The sequence below is a fragment of the Humulus lupulus genome, chromosome 6 (assembly GCF_963169125.1).
Source record: "Humulus lupulus chromosome 6, drHumLupu1.1, whole genome shotgun sequence".
NCBI classification, from domain to species: Eukaryota; Viridiplantae; Streptophyta; class Magnoliopsida; order Rosales; family Cannabaceae; genus Humulus; species Humulus lupulus.
This window is the reverse complement of record NC_084798.1, coordinates 169331048-169349680: the sequence shown is the minus strand read 5'-3', so window position 1 is coordinate 169349680 and position 18633 is coordinate 169331048. Positions and strand designations below refer to the sequence as shown.

The 18633-nt window shown below is 34.4% G+C and overlaps 1 protein-coding gene across 1 annotated transcript; it reads right to left on the bottom strand.

Annotated features, from left to right (window-relative positions):
• Nucleotides 1–9402: 9402 nt before the first annotated feature.
• Nucleotides 9403–11828, bottom strand: LOC133782706 (uncharacterized). Its single transcript, XM_062222059.1, has 2 exons — nt 11092–11828; nt 9403–10259 (listed from the first exon to the last, which is right to left on the bottom strand). Exons 1-2 carry the CDS (start codon nt 11701–11703, stop codon nt 9897–9899), a joined length of 975 nt encoding a protein of 324 aa, XP_062078043.1. The 5' UTR covers nt 11704–11828; the 3' UTR covers nt 9403–9896.
• Nucleotides 11829–18633: the final 6805 nt, after the last annotated feature.

Below are 18633 nucleotides of genomic sequence, written 5' to 3'. Positions count from 1 at the left end.
TCAACAACAAACTCAAACACACACTCAAACCTACAATTCATAAATTGGTTCAAAATTCTCAAAACTTAAACCAGCCCTTGCAAAGTTTAAACCAGCCTTCAAAATTCTTAAACTAAACCAGAAATAACTTTCAAATATGCATGGAATTCATACCTCAAGATGGAATTCGACCTTGAGCCACCACCAAATCCACTTCCAAGCTTGACACCCTTTGATTCTCTAGCTGAATTCCACAATTACTAAGCCGAAACCCAACTTTCAATTTTCAACCTAATCTCCAAAATCAAACTTGCAAGAAACTAAAATTCAGAGATGATGCCTTACCTCTGGACCAATCTTGGCCTAAGCTTGACTCTAGCTGCCCCAAACTCAGCTTTGAACTCCTTCCTTGATCTCAAGAAACTAGCCCTTCCTCCCCTTTCCTTTTGCTTCTTAGCTTTTCCTTTACTTTCAGCAAGAGCTGAACTTGTCTAAATGTAGAAAACGTGAGTAACTTTCCACCCAGCTATAGTTATCTAAATCCCAGCCAAAGAACTCATTTACCCTTCCATTTAACCCTTATTCTAACTAGTCCTCAAGGGCAACTTAGACCTTTCCTATCCTTTTACAAATATACCATTTTCTCATTTAGAGTAACCATCCTCAATGGTTACCTATGGTTACCAAAGCTACTAAAATACCATTAACCATTAATTAAAAGTCCCCAACTAAATTTATAATAATCCTGAAATACCCCGAGACTCCTCACGAGCCGGGTATTAAATCCCGTTGTGACTTTAAGCAGAATAACTCTCTAGGACCGTCTCGGAACGTGCATCACAAATATATTACCATTATATCACATATATCACATATATTACATTTATGCCCTCAACGGGCTAAAATTACCAATTTGCCCTTAACTACCAAATGGAGCCCACATGCATATTTAATCACCTAAACATGCATTCTAACCATATATTCATCTAATACACATATACTATCATAATAAACCATTTATTTCCCTCTAGGCACGCTAATTAAGACCCAAAGTCTTATTAGCAAATTTGGGTCGCTACAAATGTAGTCACTGGGATTTCTATTTAATTTTAGTATGATTTTCTATTGATACTTCTTTTCTATTCTAATCTCTATGATGTGTGTTAAATGCTAGTAAATACTTGATCACTATTTGCTTGATTTAATGGTTTTGATTCAAAATTCGAAAGATGAGAATTGAATATGCTATCATTGTATAGACATAGGGTGCATATTGAACGAAAGTACCTATATGACTTGTGTAGTAATTAGGTTTCCATATTTAATGCCTTTTATATGTTCAAGTTTATCATAGAAATGTAGAAAACCTGCATATAGATTGAGATCTTATATCTTGAAAAAGAATAGGAATCGATTATATTAACCTGCTATTAGAATAGAAAGAAGAGATTTAGAATTGATTATTAAAATTAATAGAATGAACAGTTGATGAAATTAATTCCTAGGTTATTTTTATTATTGATTCTTAAGTAGTGATTCATTGTTTTGTTGTCAGTTCTTTAATTTTGGTTCATAGTTTATAGGATTTCTTTTATTTTTAATTGTTCACTTAAATTTTAATTAACCAGATAGAATTCAAAAATCAATTAGTGGTACTTGGGAGATAGTCTCCGTGGGATGATATCCGTTCTTACGGAATTTACTACTTGACACGACTACGTATACTTGCGTACAGAAATTACAGATCATCATCCACATAGAGATTGACTTAATAGTCATCTATACTAAGTATGACTCATTAGTCACTAATACAGAGTGTGACTCATTAGTCACCTAGACTGAGATGGACTTATTAGTCATCTACATAGGGTATGACTCATTAGTCATCTATACAGAGCGTGACTAATTAGTCACCTATACAGGGTGTGACTCATTAGTCACCCACTCTGAGATTGACTTATTAGTCATTTATCCAAGAAGCAGGTCCTCAGAGAATGACTCATTAGTCTTCTATTCAGATGCAGGACCCCATAATCATTTATTTGAACTTATTTGCATGCATGATGAAAGCTATTATTTCTAGGCATGCACATTATGTTTCGATGACATGTTATTACTGTTCATGAGCATGTTGAGTTTTCTTGCTGGGCTTCGGCTCACGGGTGCTACGTGGTGCAGGTAAAGGCAAAAGAAAGCTGGACCATCCTTGAGTTGGAGAGCTTAGGTGACGATGTTTACATATGCGGCTGCTCGACTACCACGGCCAAGGGTTTGAAGAGGAACTAGGGTTAAACCCTATTTTGCCGCTTAGATCGGCCTGTTGTAATTATTTTCTTGTAATAGACCTTTAAATTATATTTTTGGGATCCCAATGTATACAGTAAACGTTCTAATGAAACGTTAAATCTTAACCAAAAATTTTAATCCCTAAACCGCTAATCATACTTAGTTACACGATTTTGGCCGAATGACTCGATTAGCGAGTTTAGCACTATTTACAAGGCACACCGTAACGGTCCCTGGAGTTTAGGGCGTTACAACTCTTCTCTACGAATCTGGTTTGATGAAACGCTGATTCTCTTGAACTCCCTTCAAAGAATAGCGAGTGCACACTTCCTCCCGAAGTGAGACTTAGATAGAATCCTCTCCCGAAGATCCTTATGAACACGTTCACAATAGACACTATCTGTTTACAATGGACTAGATAGATATCCACAAGTACACTCAGCACTATTACAAAGATTAAGGTGAACAAACTTAATCTCTACAAATAAAGACACTCTTCAAAATAACATAATGTTTACAAATATTCAAAATGGAAGATGTGAAAATTCTAAAGGTCTTGGCAAGATATTTATAGGCAAGGAAATCATCCAAGGCCATCATTTTCTGATATCTTTGAAATCAATTTGCAAATTCCTTTGATTTTGGAAATCAGCCAGCCAGATGAATTCTGTGTCGACAGAAAAGGAAATTGATGAGTCAGCAACGTAATCATTTTTATTTGACAGAACGAACATGGTCATTTCTTTTGACCATGTTCATTTTCGACACCTTCTTTATTCCAGAATAAACATAATCCCTGAAAATAATCTCAAGATAATTGTAATACATATTTTTACCAAATAATGTTGATATGTGATAAATAAGGTAAAAAAATGTATTCACACTTAAAGGATATTTTCACACTAGAAAATCAGTTGAATCATTTTGATAATTAAATCAAGAATCAATATGGATATGCTACTGATTTTTCTTAATAACTTTAAAATATTTTGTCTAAATTAAAGTTAGCCAATAAAGGATTTTACAATCTCCCCCTTTGGCAACTTGATAGACAAAAATATTTTAAGAGTTTATTTTGAAAGATCCTGTAAAGACAAACCAGGTTAGAGTAAACAGTAATGTAATTACTCCCCCTGCGAAAGACATCTCAATTATAACCAATATCACAAACAAGGTTAACTTTTTGAGAAAGTTTAATAAGATAAAAACCCAAGATAAAGACCAACAAAATAAATCTTACTTCCCCTTGTTGTCTATCAATAAGCCAACAGAGTAAAACCAACACAAAAAATAATCCAAAGAGTCAAACTACTACTCCCCCTCTTTGACTATCGAAAAAACCAAAAGGCAATGACAACACAATTTTTCAAGCCTTCTTTGTGGTGACCGAGACGGTTGTTACTAATGGGAAATGCATGTACTCCACTGCCTCGAGTTTTCACCATAGTTGCAACAAACAAAAACAAAGAGAATATTTTTTTTTTGAAAGAATGAGGAAATGAGTCTCTCTTTGACCGATTATAAAGAGAAGAAAATGGCACTCAGGGATTTGATTTTATTCCTTTTTAAGACCAAATTATTGAATTGATATCCCAAAGAAAAAAAAAACTTTGCACAGTCAAGGAAAATAAACCAAAAATAGAAACTTTTGATGTTAAATAATATAATAAGTAACAAAATAAAAAAAACAACATATTACCACAGTTTCCCTTTCTTGATAGCCACGGTCAAGTCGTTTTTTTTTTATTTTTTTTATATAATATAATATATAAACAAAAGTACAAAAAATATCCTATTCTGATTGTGCCCAATGTCTTCGTGCCTTGTCCTTGGAGAAAGTAACAAACATTAATTTTTAACATATTTTTACTATAAGGTTAGAAAATATATTTAATATAAATCATGCTTTTATTTTTTTTTAAAATATCACAAAATATTTACTCCTGACACAAAAAATATTTTATCCAAATTAATAAGTGTGTATGAGTCTTAAATTTTTTTTCCAACAGTATATCTTATGCATTTGTGTGTGATTGTGAAAGCAGAGATCATTGCCCTGTATGGCAATTTTATCCTTTTTCAGGGTCATTGCCCTATGTGGAAAATTTTAGCATTTTTCTCAAAGAGTACCCAAATTAGACGCTTTCACACTACACTGAAGGCATCATTTATCAGTGGTAGAGTATCTTCTACATAATTTTAGTTACATAGTTCCAACTTACTCAAAGATAGCAATTTACACAACAGTGTAGGTAGCTCTATTCTAAGATGGAGCCTAACAATACTTTCAAGGATCAAATGCTCATACACTATAAACACAGATTGATTTGGAAGAATATTAATTAGAGGGACTATTTATTTTGATTTTTTTATTTTAAAAAAAATGTGCATGATATATATTAACTATAAATTCTAACAAGTAGTAAAAATACATTTTGTCATAATGTTTGAGACTGTCTCTTTGGACAAGAACAAGAAGACATCAAGCAACTATTTCTAGCACAGGGATATGGCACAACACAAACAATATTTAATTAGTACAAACCCCCAAGGATTTCCTGAGGGAATAAAACCTGACCGTTTCAAGGGCTTTTGTAAAAATATCTGCAATTTGTTTGTCACACTCAATATATTCTAAGACCAAAGTTTTATTTTCAACAAGTTCCTTAGTGCGTCGCGACACATCATCAACACAAAAACATTTTTCATGTGAAATTTTTAAATGTTTTCCCAATCGACCTGGTTCACATTTACCAATAGAATATTTACTTAAAATCGGTAAATCATGAACATGACTCATACTTCCAATTTTTCTCAAATTTTCACAATCCACATGATCATGTTTTTCATGACACAAATTAGTATCACTCCTTGTAATTGTGTGATAATTGTGTGATTGAGATAATGTATAACAATTATCAACAGATTTATAACCCTTCAAAACACAATTTCTATCTTGGTCAAGCACAAAACAATTATCAAGAGAAAAATTTACAAACAAGTCTTGGTCATAAATTTGACTTATACTAATTAGATTAGTTTTAAGTCCATCAACAAAAAGAATATTTTGCAACTTTGGTAGTCCTTCAGAATTTAGAGTGCCACTACCAAGTACCTTACAAGACTTATCATCTCCAAATGTGACTTCCCCATTTTTCAAAGTCTTGAAGTCAGTGAGTATGCTTTTGTTACCTGTCATATGCCTAGAACAACTACTATAAAAAAACCAAGAGTTAGAAGCACATGTTGTAAGACAAGTAAAGGTATCAAGACATTTGAATTTATTTTTCTTCACCCAAACTTTCTTAGGTGGAGTCCTTTTCTTCAAGGGCATTTGTCTCAAATTACCATGATGATTAAAGTAATTTTTGTGAAGAAAATTCATCAAGGTAAACACATTTAGGTCGAATATGACCTTTCACTCCACATAAATGGCAAATTGGAATAGAATGACCAGTTTTTTTATTCTGGAAATTTCTGGATTGTTTCTCATGTGTTGTGACAGATTGAGAAGATAAGGCCACATGAGTCTGAGTAGAACATGCATAAGGGTCAGTTGTTGAAACAACAAGAAGATTTCCAGAAATAAAAATTGTTTTTCCTTTAGGTCTAGATCCATTTGATCCTAACCCAGAAGAATCACAAGCTTTTTGACCTGCAAGCAGAACATCATCCAAAACAATAGATCTATGATTAAGCATTTTGACACCTTTCACAATTTGATCAACTTCATTAGGCAAACGTTTAGTTTCAAAATCTTTAGCAACAATATCAATTTCATATTTTTTAACAAGAGAGTCAAGTTCGTCATTTCTCTTCTTGAGAACTTTGTTATTTTTGACATCAAATGATTATCTGAACACACTTTCAACCATTGATCATACATGATTTTGTATGATTCTTTCAAGGAATCCTCATGCAAATCGGATTCATATGAATCACTATGGGAACCCTCATATGTTGAAATAGTATTATTTAAACAAATAAGGTTCTCATTCTCATGTACAAAAAGAGCTAAGCAAGAAAAAACTGAAGTTAACGCAAGATTATAATTTTCTTCCTCATCACTACTTTCAGATTCATTGTCACTCCAAGTGGCTGCCAAGACCTTCTTATTTTTCTTTATGGTATTGGCACATTCGGATTGAATATGTCCAAAACCTTCACACTCCCTGCATTGAATACCTTTTTTATTAGTAGATTCAAAAGGTTTGGAAAAATTATTACCTTTGGAGGATTTAAACATGTTTTTCTTGTTACCAATCTTTCTCATAAACTTCTTAAAGTTTTTTGATAACAAGATCATTTCATCATCATCTTCCTCATCTGAGCTTTCCATTTTCTCTTTGGAAGATTTCAAGGCAATTGATTTCTCCTTCACATCAATTGGTTTCTCTTGATGGTGAATCTTTTGATTTAGTTCAAAAGTTCGAAGAGATCCCATCAATTCCTCAACTTTCAAGGTGTCAAGGTTCTTTACCTTCTCAATGGCTGTGATCTTGGATTGAAACCTGTCAGGAAGAGATCTAACAACTTTCCTAACCAAAACAGAGTCAGACAACTTTTCTCCTAAAGCAAAATATTCATTAGCAATGTCAGGTAATTCTTCATAAAACTCAGTGAGGGTTTCTTTTTCTGACATGCGAAGATTTTCAAATCTAGTAGTCAACATTACAAGCCTAGACCGCTTAACATCAGTGGTTCCTTCAAATTGAGTTTGAAGGATTTCCCAAGCATCATTAGCAGACTCACAAGAGGAAATCAATTTTATATAAGTTTCACCAACTCCATTAAAAATTGCATGTAAAGCTTTATTATTATAAATTGACAATTTATCTTCTTCATTAGACCATTCAAGTTCAGATTTTACCTGTGTCTTACCGGATTTTGAATCTATCTCGACAGGTGGTGTCCAACCAGTTAATATTGATCTCCAAGCCCTTTCATCAAGGGATTTGATAAAAGCTTTCATCCTTACTTTCCAATATGGATAATTTTTATCATTCAGTAAAGGAGGGCGAGTGATAAATCCTCATTCTACAAAGATAGACATTTCACAAGAAACAAAACAAACGGAAAACCACAAAATCTCACTAAGAGTTTAGTAACCTGGCTCTGATACCAATTGAAATTCCGTATTTTAATATTACCAAGTGATTTAAAATAAACAACTTAATTAAATGCGGAATACTGATTAAGTTGTTTAGACAGATTTCAGTTTTGTTCACACTACTTATGCAACTGTTTAAACAGAAACAGAAAAACAGGTAAAAATTCAACACACAAGAATTTTTACGTGGTTCAGAAATCTTTTCAAATAACCTACATCCACAGGGCCACGCCCAGAGAATAAACCAATTAGTAAAGAAATAATGTGTACAAAAGCATTGACTTAAACAATGTAAGACTCCCTCTTAAACTATTGCCGCAATCTTGTTGTACTCTTCTCTACGAATCTGGTTTGATGAAATGCTGATTCTCTTGAACTCCTTTCAAAGAATAGCGAGTGCACACTTCCTCCTGAAGTGAGACTTAGATAGAATCCTCTCCCGAAGATCCTTATGAATACGTTCACAATAGACATTATCTGTTATAATGGACTAGATAGATATCCACAAGTACACTCAGCACTATTACAAAGATTAAGGTGAATAAACTTAATCTCTACAAATAAAGACAATCTTCAAAATAACATAATGTTTACAAATATTCAAAATGGAAGAGGTGAAAATTCCAAAGGCATTGACAAGATATTTATAGGCAATGAAATTGTCCAAGACCATCATTTTCTGATATCTTTGAAATCAATTTGCAAATTCCTTTGATTTTGGAAATCAGCCAGCCAGATGAATTCTGTGTCGACAGAAAAGGAAACTGATGAGTTAGCAACGTAATCAGTTTTATCTGGCAGAACGAGCATGGTCATTTCTTTTGACCATGTTCATTTTCGACACCTTCTTTATTCCATAACTTCTTTATTCCATAATAAACATAATCCCTGAAAATAATCTCAAGATAATTGTAATACATATTTTTACCAAATAATGTTGATATGTGATAAATAAGGTAAAAAAATGTATTCACACTTAAATGATATTTTCACACTAGAAAATCAACTGAATCATTTTGATAATTAAATCAATAATCAATATGGATATACTACTGATTTTTCTTAATAACTTTAAAATATTTTGTCTAAATTAAAGTTAACCAATAAAATATTTTACAATAAATTACAATAAATAATAAGTAGAATGAATTCTCTTTATTTGTATCCTTCTTTTTCTTCTGAGAATTTATATATGGTATTCAATTATTGGTATTTTCTGGCTCTTTGAATATCGGTTGTTCTTTTTTTTTTCTTGCTAGTTTGGACTACACAACCGAAGTGATGTCATTTCTTTTTCATGAGTAATGAGATGCAAGAATCTATATCAGCTAGCGCTGCTACTCTGTTTTTCTCTTCAATCTAGTTATTTGGTGTTGCTTGGCTTAGGAATATCTTAAATTGATTGTTCATTTGTTGCATGGATTTTGTTCATCTTCTCAGCTTCCCTAAGAAAAACCCATGACGGGGAGTTCATGAAGGCCAGTTTGACATTGTTATCATTACAAATTCTGATATATAATTTCAGTTACAACTAGAGGTTTGATACACCTGCTTTATACATGCCGTATACGAAGCATTTTTGGTATTTACATAATCCAATCAATTTTTCTGAGCATTTTAGTTACGGGTTCTAATAAAAATCTGCCAATCCACCGAACCCACTACACCGTATCAAGTTATGTATAATTAAAATTGCTATGAATAGTTACTATAAAGAGTTTATATTTTATTTAAACTGCATTAAAAAAAATAGTTCAAATTGTATATGTGGTGTGGTTTATAAAAATATGCTCAAAGTACACCCCAACATTGATTAATCCAATGCCAACTTACCAATACCAACTAGCTTCTTTTATCGAAACTAAAAAATCTGTGTACAGCACATTAATACTAACTTCCAAAGCCCAAAGTTAATTTCCTATTTTAGTTCATGGTGACAGTTTTTCTTCTTCGACATGTTTACTAATACTTGATCCCAACAGAAGGTTCTCCGTTCTATTGTTTGTTTAGGGCGACTACAGATGAGATTGCATATAATCTGAATTTTAATATTACTAAAACCATTCGAACCAATAACAATTAATACATGTATCTGAAAGATGAGTTTAGCTAAAAGAAAGTTGAAATAACAAAGAATTTTACACAAGTCAGCAACTAACAAGGACAAGATTAATAATCAAGCCACCCTACATATTTTAGTGAGCAAAAGACGTAGCTTGCTTCAAACCCGACTTCCCTTCACAAAAGTTCAACGAATGATCAAATGTTCTCCGAGCGACAGAAGTTTGCGTTCGAATGCCATATATTATCTTCATCTATGACTCTGTTACAATAGTATCAACAGAAGCTATAACAGTTTCATTACCTCGTATGTTCTCTCAAAGTCAAAACAAAAAATTCTCAGTGATAAGAAGACTCATTTGTAGGAATGTTTCCTCCTCAATGAAAGCATATTCGAATTTGGAGGTGGAATTGCAGTGGTTTAAGTTCTGTATCAATTTCTTAGGCCAAAGTATGTACGTCAATCCTTCTTGGTGCAATGTGCATCAGTACCATGCTGCGAGCAATGATGATATCCCACACTATGAAGAAAATCTCGAATCTCTTTTGCAGTGGTATTACTGGCTTGCAACAACCGCTCATCCTCCTCATAAATAAGGTACGGGGCTTCACTTCCCTTTCTTGATAGTAACTTGGATGCTCCTTTAAGAACGTGATACTCCCAACCTTGAACATCAATCTTGAGTAGAAGCACGGGTTCTGACTCTGGAATTGCTTCATCAAGAGGGACAGACCTAACCTGAAGTGCTATCTCTTCGTTTGACTTGAAAGCCAATTTCGCACCAGTGGCCGAAACAGCACTGTTGTCGAGCCGACCAACCAACTAGTATCAAAAGCAGGGTAATTTCACATTAGCAGATGAGCAAACAGAATAATTGAGTCAGGAGCACGAAATTATTCAAATTCAATAGTCCGAACCAAACTGGCTTGTAAATTGTTGAGTCAACTTGTAGACTCTCGTAGACTTTAATAATCACTATGCACTTATGTAGTTCTGTTCCTTTAGGAAGATGTCATATCAATGCTTCAGCTATTGAACCAGCTTTCATATTTTTAGTATCGCATGGTTCAAACAGAGAACCACAATCTATAAACAGAGAACTACCCAATATAGCAATACCAATGCTAATCTACCTCCCCCCCACAGATGACTAACACAGTGATCATCTTGACACTAAATAGACCCACTATGCAAAATATGCTAGATTAGGACTTTACATTAGAATTAAATGTAATTTATTTTAAGGCTTCATTTGGGATAACTATGCTTTTAAAAGTTAAACAAGAATAAAAGTATTCTCGATCTCGACATTTTTAATACCTAAATCCTTAACAATCCCAACTAACTTTTAGAAGTACGCCATTAAAAATGAAAACTTTCTACTCAACAACCTAACAAATACCCATGAAACAAAACTAAAATCGAAAAGCACAAACGAAGGACATCAAAGAGAACAATACATTGTCGATGGTAATATACTTCAACATTCATCGAAAATTTGCTCAATTAGGATTTCATATTATAGCTAAACGTATTTTGATTGAAATGCATATTTTAATAATCTACACAGATTTAACCTAATTTGCACTAATTATCATTTAAAAAATATGCTCTTGCAAAGTAAACTTTTACTCATTTTAGAAACGAACAATACCTTGTGGAATGTGATATTTCCAAGATGGTCGGAGGTGGCGGCTTCAAAGACAGTGACCAATTCCCCAACTCGATTCAAGTAAATCCCATCACAAATCCGCTGCAAATTCTCCAAAACAGGTTCAAAAACCAGCACCCGAAACCCCATTACTGCGGCGGCGAAGCTAGCCATACCCACATTTCCCCCAACATCAACAAAAAACCCATCTCTGCCTTCACCTCTGAACTTCTCCAAAACCTCCTGGACCGTAGCAGAGATGTCCGGCTTCCTGAAGGGTTTCCCCTTCAGCAATCTGACAATGTTCTTGTGTGGCTTTTCGGGCAAATTTCCCAAATCGGCGAGCGAGTACAGGAATGGGTGCCTCAGGTTTTCGACGATGTTCGCAATCACCGGGTAGGATTGGGGGCATTTCTGGCAATCGAAAGGTTGGATTGTACGGAAAGGGAATGCGGTTTTGATATTGACGCTAGAGTTAGGGTAAGGGTTAGGATTTGAAGAGGTGAAAAAGAAGAAGAAGAAGATTAGGAAGAGGAAAGTGATGGAGAAGAGTGAGAATAGTGTTCTGGGTGAGACGAAATTCGTTCCTCTATCTCTTTTCCAGGCATTTGCCATGGGTTTTCCTTTAAATATTAATGATAAAAAATTCCCAGGACAATGTGAGATTTTCCGGGAAAATTAGATTTGAAATGGATCTACTTGCTCGCTTGGTATCTGGGGTGTTGAAGTAAGCAAAAGCTAAGCTCCGAGTATTTATTGGTTCAATAAAAAAACAAAAATTAATTAAAAAAAGAAGAATGAGATGAGAACCAACTTTTTGTTAGTTTCATCCAATTATAGATTGACACGTGTTAAGAGATATATATTAATTTTCTTCTTAAAATTTTAATTGTATTGAATAAGTTTGTATTTAAAATCAAAAGTGAAATTAAGAAACGTTGAATTACTGAGAGATTTTTTATTTTTTTTTGACATTGGAGCTGGATTCAAATATGTTTTGAGGAGAAGTGTGGTCCTAGATTATACTTGTGATCTCAACCAAAAAAAGTATATTATTGAGACCTTTATATTCACTTTTCTTTTGATAAATATAATTTATGAACCAAAATTTAGAGATCATAAATATGTATCATATTTTTTTAATCACATTATAGCAAAACCAAACTTTTTTTAATAAGTAGTTAAACATAATTGCAACATCAATTAATGAGCATGAATCGTTTATTTAGAGGATAGTTTGATGTCTTTCTAGCATTTATAATAACAAATTTTAGAGTTTTCTTCTTAATTATTTATTATGGAAATTTGAAAAAAAAACGTTTTTTTTCTTTCAAATTATTGATAGCCAAATGTCTTTTATATTCTAAAAATTATATATATTAATGTATAATTAATTTTTGCAAGTAGTTTCAATTATACATTCAAATAAGTTTGAAAGTCACTAAATAATTAGGGTAATTGGCATCTCTTGTTTTTTTTTTTTTACGAATGTAACATTTAGGTTGCGTTTAGTAAAATTTTTGTTTTAAAATTTTTTAAACTCAAAAATAAAAATATATTTTTGTTTCATGTTTTTTTTTATTTTTATAAAATAAAAATGTTTTTTGGTAACCATTTTTGTTTTTTGTTTTTTAAAAATAAAAATAAAAATGCTTTTGGTAACTTTTATTTTTATTTTTTGTTTAAAAAATAAAAAATATGTTTGATAAACATTTTTTTTTGAAATGTTTATTTTTTATTTTTATTATCTAAACTAAAAAATAAATATATTTTTTGTGACCACTATTTATTATTTAAAAAAAAGATCATATTAATAATATCCAAATAATTTTAAATTTCAAAACTTAATATCTATTAATGAGATAGTACAAAATCAATAAAGTCTAAACTTAAAAGTTTAACCCCACAAGCAAAGAAAGTTTATCCAGAGATAAGAACTAAACCAGGGAAAGATTTGAGCTAATTAAACACATTCTTTCATTAAGTAATTTGTTAGTGAAGGATAATAGCACAGTTGGTTTAGTTAGTTTGTTAGTCCAGCTGTGCGTTAGGAGGGAGTTTGTTACTCTTCACAGCTGGTTTTTCCTTCTCTAACTGATTCAGTTACTCATTTGTATTCCTTCTTGAATATATAAAATAGTCTGAGCTCTTGTTTTCACACAAGCTCATTTGATCAATTCTCTTTCTCAACTTGGTATCAGTACTCTAGGTTCAATTTTTTTGAAGCTTCCATCCATGGCATCTTCTTCTACTTCTGTTCCTCGGCCTGAAGGCTCTACTTCCGCTACTGCTGTCTCGGCACCTCCCGCTGCAATTCAAGTGATTCTGAATCAGATCGTCACTCTCAATCTCCGTCTGGATCGCAACAATTATTTCTACTGGCGATCCCAGGTTCTTTCCACTGTTCGCGCTCATCAACTAGAAGGTTTTCTCACTGGCTCTCGTGCTCGACCTCCGACAACAATTCCAGATCCCGCTGATGGCTCCAGGTTCATTCCGAATCCTGATCTGGCTAACTGGCTACGCTTGGACCAATTTCTAATGAGCTAGCTCTTCAATTCCATTTCCGAAGCAATGCTAGGTCATGTTGCTCGTTGTGTTTCATCTGCCGAACTATGGAATGTTCTGATTCAACTCTTCTCCAATCACTCTCGTGCCAGGATTCTTCAACTTCGTGGAATGCTTCAATCAACAAAGAAAGGATCCACTCCTGTGGACGAATACATCTTGAAAATGCGTTGTCTGGCCGATGCTCTATCTACTGCTGGTCACGCAATCACTGATGATGAGCTCATCCTCTACATTCTTGGAGGTCTTGGAAGTGAATATGATTATGCAATAGTTGCTCTCACTTCCAAAGAAACTATCACACTATCGGAGGTTCAATTCTTGCTCCAAACTCAAGAAATGCGAATTGAACAACAAACTTCTTTTGATGCCTTGGATCTTCATAATCCCACAGCTCACTACGCCTCTGCACCAAAGAAAGGTCCACCACTCCAATCGGCATCTTCTGGAAACAACAGTCGTGGTCGAGGTTATCCAAGTAGTACTCGTGGCAGAGGTGGTCGTTCATACAACTCCAATCGTGGTGTCAATCGACCTGTGTGTCAAGTCTGTGGCAGAGCTGGTCATATCGCTCTCAAATGTTACCATCGATTTGATATTAGTTATCAAGGTGAGGGTAGCTCCACTCAAACTGATTTTGTTACTGATGAGTCTCAAGCTCTTCTTGCTACTGCTAGAGTTGTTGGAGATTCGAATTGGTACCTGGACAGTGGGGCGTCACACCATGTTATTTCTGATGTCTCCAAACTCAGTGAGACGATTGATTACAAAGGGAAGGGTAAGTTAACAGTAGGTAATGGCACATCTCTCCCTATTCTTGCTATTGGATCTTGTGTTCTTGTTTCCTCTCGTCCCTTAGTCTTACATCAAGTCTTACATGTTCCTGCCATTCATAAAATCCTTATCAACATTTCTAAATTCACTCTTGATAATAATGTTCATGTTCACTTTCATGAATCTTCTTGTTTTGTCGTGGATAAGGTCACAAGGACGATCCTTCTACAGGGCACCCTTAGTCAAGGACTTTACAAGCTATCTCATCCTTTCCCTACCAATCTGCCTGAGTACTCATCCATCAACCCTGCCTATCATTCTTCAAATGTAACTCTCTGTAGCTCCGAGCCATGTAATAAAACCAGATGTAATTTCGCTTCTTTGTCTTGTAAAGAATCCAATAGGATAGCTGCTTTGTGGCACAATTGATTAGGCCATCCATCTCATGTAATTCTCAATAAAGTTTTACAATCGATAAATGCAAAATGTTCAAAATCTGATGTATCTTTCTGTGATGCCTGTCAATTTGGCAAAAACCATCTTATGCATTTTGTAAGCTCTCAAATTAAAACAACAAACCCCTTCAACTCATACACTCGGATGTATGGGACCTTCACCTTATCCCACACCAGAAGGATATCGCTATTACATTTTGTTTGTTGATGATTTTACTAAATATAGCTGGATCTATCCCATGAAAACCAAGACTGATGCTTATAATATTTTCATTACATATAAGACCTTTGTAGAACATCAACTTGACACTAAAATTAAAGGTCTCCAAACAGATTGGGGGGAGAATATAGGAAATTACAGCCTCTACTACAAAAACTAGGGATCCTTTTTAGGCATCCATGCCCCCATACTCACCAACAACAAGGTAGAGTAGAGAGAAAACATCGCCATGTTACTGAAATGGGCCTAACCATGCTTGCTCAAGCCAACATGCCTGCTGTCAATGTGCCTCCATCTCCACCCCAACTGCCTCAAGGTCACCATATGCAAACCAGATCAAAATCTAGCATATCCAAACCAAAGGTTTACCTTGTTACTGCTTCTCCAAATTCAGATTATGCAGTACCAACCTCTGTAAAGCAGGCTCTTACTTTGCCTCAGTGGAAATCGGCTATGGATAATGAATATGGTGCATTGGTTCATAAAGGGACATGGACTTTGGTTCCCCCTACAGCTGACATGAATGTTCTCACAAACAAATGGGTGTATCGTATAAAATTTAATGCAGATGGCACTATTCAAAAGTTCAAAGCCCGACTGGTAGCAAGGGGATTCCAGCAAACTCCTGGTCTGGATTTTCAAGACACCTACAGTCCAATCATCAAAGCCTCCACTATACGGGTAATCTTCTCTCTAGCAGTCACATTTGGTTGGGATATTCAACAGCTTGATGTTAATAATGCCTTTTTAAATGGTGATTTACAACAACAAGTCTATATGAAGCAACCAGCTGGTTATGAAGATAAGTCTAAGCCTCATTATGTCTGTCATCTACACAAGTCTCTTTACGGCTTAAAACACGCGCCTAGAGCATGGTTTGACAAGCTCAAACTTTCTCTCATCACTTGGGGATTCAAACAATCTGTTTCTGACACATCCTTGTTTTACACAAGAAAAAATAATACTGTCTTACTGGTTTTGATCTATGTGGATGACTTGTTGATCACAGGGGGTAATTCAGATGACATTTCTCAGCTTATTACTGATCTTAATACATATTTTTCTCTGAAATCTCTTGGTTCTATCAGCTATTTTCTTGGTTTTGAAGCTTACAGAAATGTCTCAGGTCTATATTTGACTCAATCTAAATATGTAGCAGATTTGCTTGCTAAAACAAGTTTTGAAGATGCCAAACCATGTGACACACCTATGATTTTGGCTAATAAACTTGCTTTAGGTGACAGCACTCCCTTTGATAAGCCAGAATTGTATAGAAGCACTATAGGTGCCCTTCAATATTTAACTTTTACCAGACCTGATCTAGCTTATTCAGTTAATAAGCTAAGTCAATTTTTGAAGGCTCCAACTGTTAATCACTGGACTGCATGTAAACGAGTTCTGAGATACATCAAGGGTACTCCGCATCTTGGTCTTCACTTTAAGCCGTCAACTGTTCTGGATCTTGAAGCATATTATGATGCCGATTGGGCTTCAAGTTTAGATGACAGAAAGTCTACCAGTGGATTTTGTCTATTCTTAGGCGGGAATTTAGTAAATTGGAGTTCTAGAAAACAAAGGACTGTGGCCCGATCAAGTACCGAGTCAGAATATAGGGCCCTTGCTTCAACAACTACTGAATTGGTCTGGATTAGTTCTCTGCTTGGCGAACTTGGCATCTCATTACATAAACATCCTCTTGTGTTGTGGTGTGACAATCAGAGTGCTCAAGCTCTTGCTCTGAATCCGGTTTTCCATTCTCGAACAAAGCATATCGAGCTTGGTGTCCATTACATTCGCGAACAAATTGCAGACCGAAAACTGGAAGTTTACTATATTCCCACAGCTGATCAAACTGCAGATTTGTTTACTAAACCTCTGTCTTTTCCACGATTTCAGTTTCTTTGTAACAAGCTACATTTGGCTCATTCCAAATATAGCTTGAGGGGGGGGGGGGGGGTGTTAGTGAAGGATAATAGCTCAGTTAGTTTAGTTAGTTTGTTAGTCCAGCTGTGCGTTAGGAGAGAGTTTGTTACTCTTCACAGCTGGTTTTTCCTTCTCTAACTGATTCAGTTACTCATTTGTATTCCTTCTTGAATATATAAAACAGTCTGAGCTCTTGTTTTCACACAAGCTCATTTGATCAATTCTCTTTCTCAACTTAATTCAAACACCTCATAATAATCTACAAGCGTGGAATATGCATGTATCTAAAATCATACATGATAAAAATCAATACTTACACCAAAAAATTAAGAATGTCAGCCATTTCTTTCTCAAATGAATCAATATATCGAATACACTAGACTATACATCAGATTTACTTCCTCTTTGAGTAACAAAGCTGTTCTAGAACTCCTTCTTGCCTCTTGCCGTGCATTTCAGGCAATGCCTGAATTTTATATTCACTTTGTAGCACCACAAAGCCAATTCCTTCTTGTTCAAAAAGAATGAAAATGGATTCAAAACCCCTGCAGATTTGAACTGCAACATAACATGTTTGCATAAATTTCTATCTTACACATAGAGAATTCAACATAACATGAGCCAACATGAGGTCTATAAAATACTGGTGCCCGATTTGGCCGTCCCGCCATGTCATCTTTACTGGACCCTGGCCATAGTGAACTCCGTCATTGCAACGGTTATCAAAATGCCATGGAAAAGTCATGTCAAAGTTATCAATCACACCAGATACAACCCCAGCTTACCTTTGGATGCATATGATAAGTGTCATGATGGTAGGAGCAGAAAAATAAAACCAGGATTCAATGCATAAAATTGTCATCACCAGGCAGAAAAAAGATTAGTTAATAATTAAATGGCCTAAAACAGATATGAACAATAATGAATCCAATGTATGCAAGAATGCACTGCAACCACATACAAATCACTCTATACAAAATCATCAAAAGGATCCAAGGAATAGCAATCAAAACTAATTATGATTGTAATTGTGTAATATTTTGGTAACAATATTATAAAGGACTTTTGGAGATGATGGTGTGTATCAATGATAGTGGGAGCAGAAAAGATGAAGGCTCAAAATGAAATCAATGCATGCACGTATCAATACAAAAATAAAATCTCATCATTGGGCAGAAACAACTTGTCACTTTTAAATGATGTGAATCATTTTTAAGATAAACTAATAAAGTGTCAATATGTCATAAGCAAAGTCAACCATATTCCAAAAGTACACAATTTAGTAAAATGAAAAAAAAAATCAGAAGTAACATATATTACAAAAAGAAAAGATATCATGATGTTACCAACAATAAAGAAGAAGGTAAATGATGAAAACTACTAGAAATTGCCAAAATTTTCAAACACATCATCCAAATGGCTTAACACCAATACCACTACAACGACCACCACAATGAGTTTCCTCATTGTGGTTACTTATTGAAGTTGCGAAGTTTCACCCTAACTGGAATATTCTTTTTTTTTAAGGGAACAAATGAAACTAACAAAATCAAACTGAAAAAAATCAAGGGGCATATAAGCTAATAGAGTTGAAAATGCACAAGA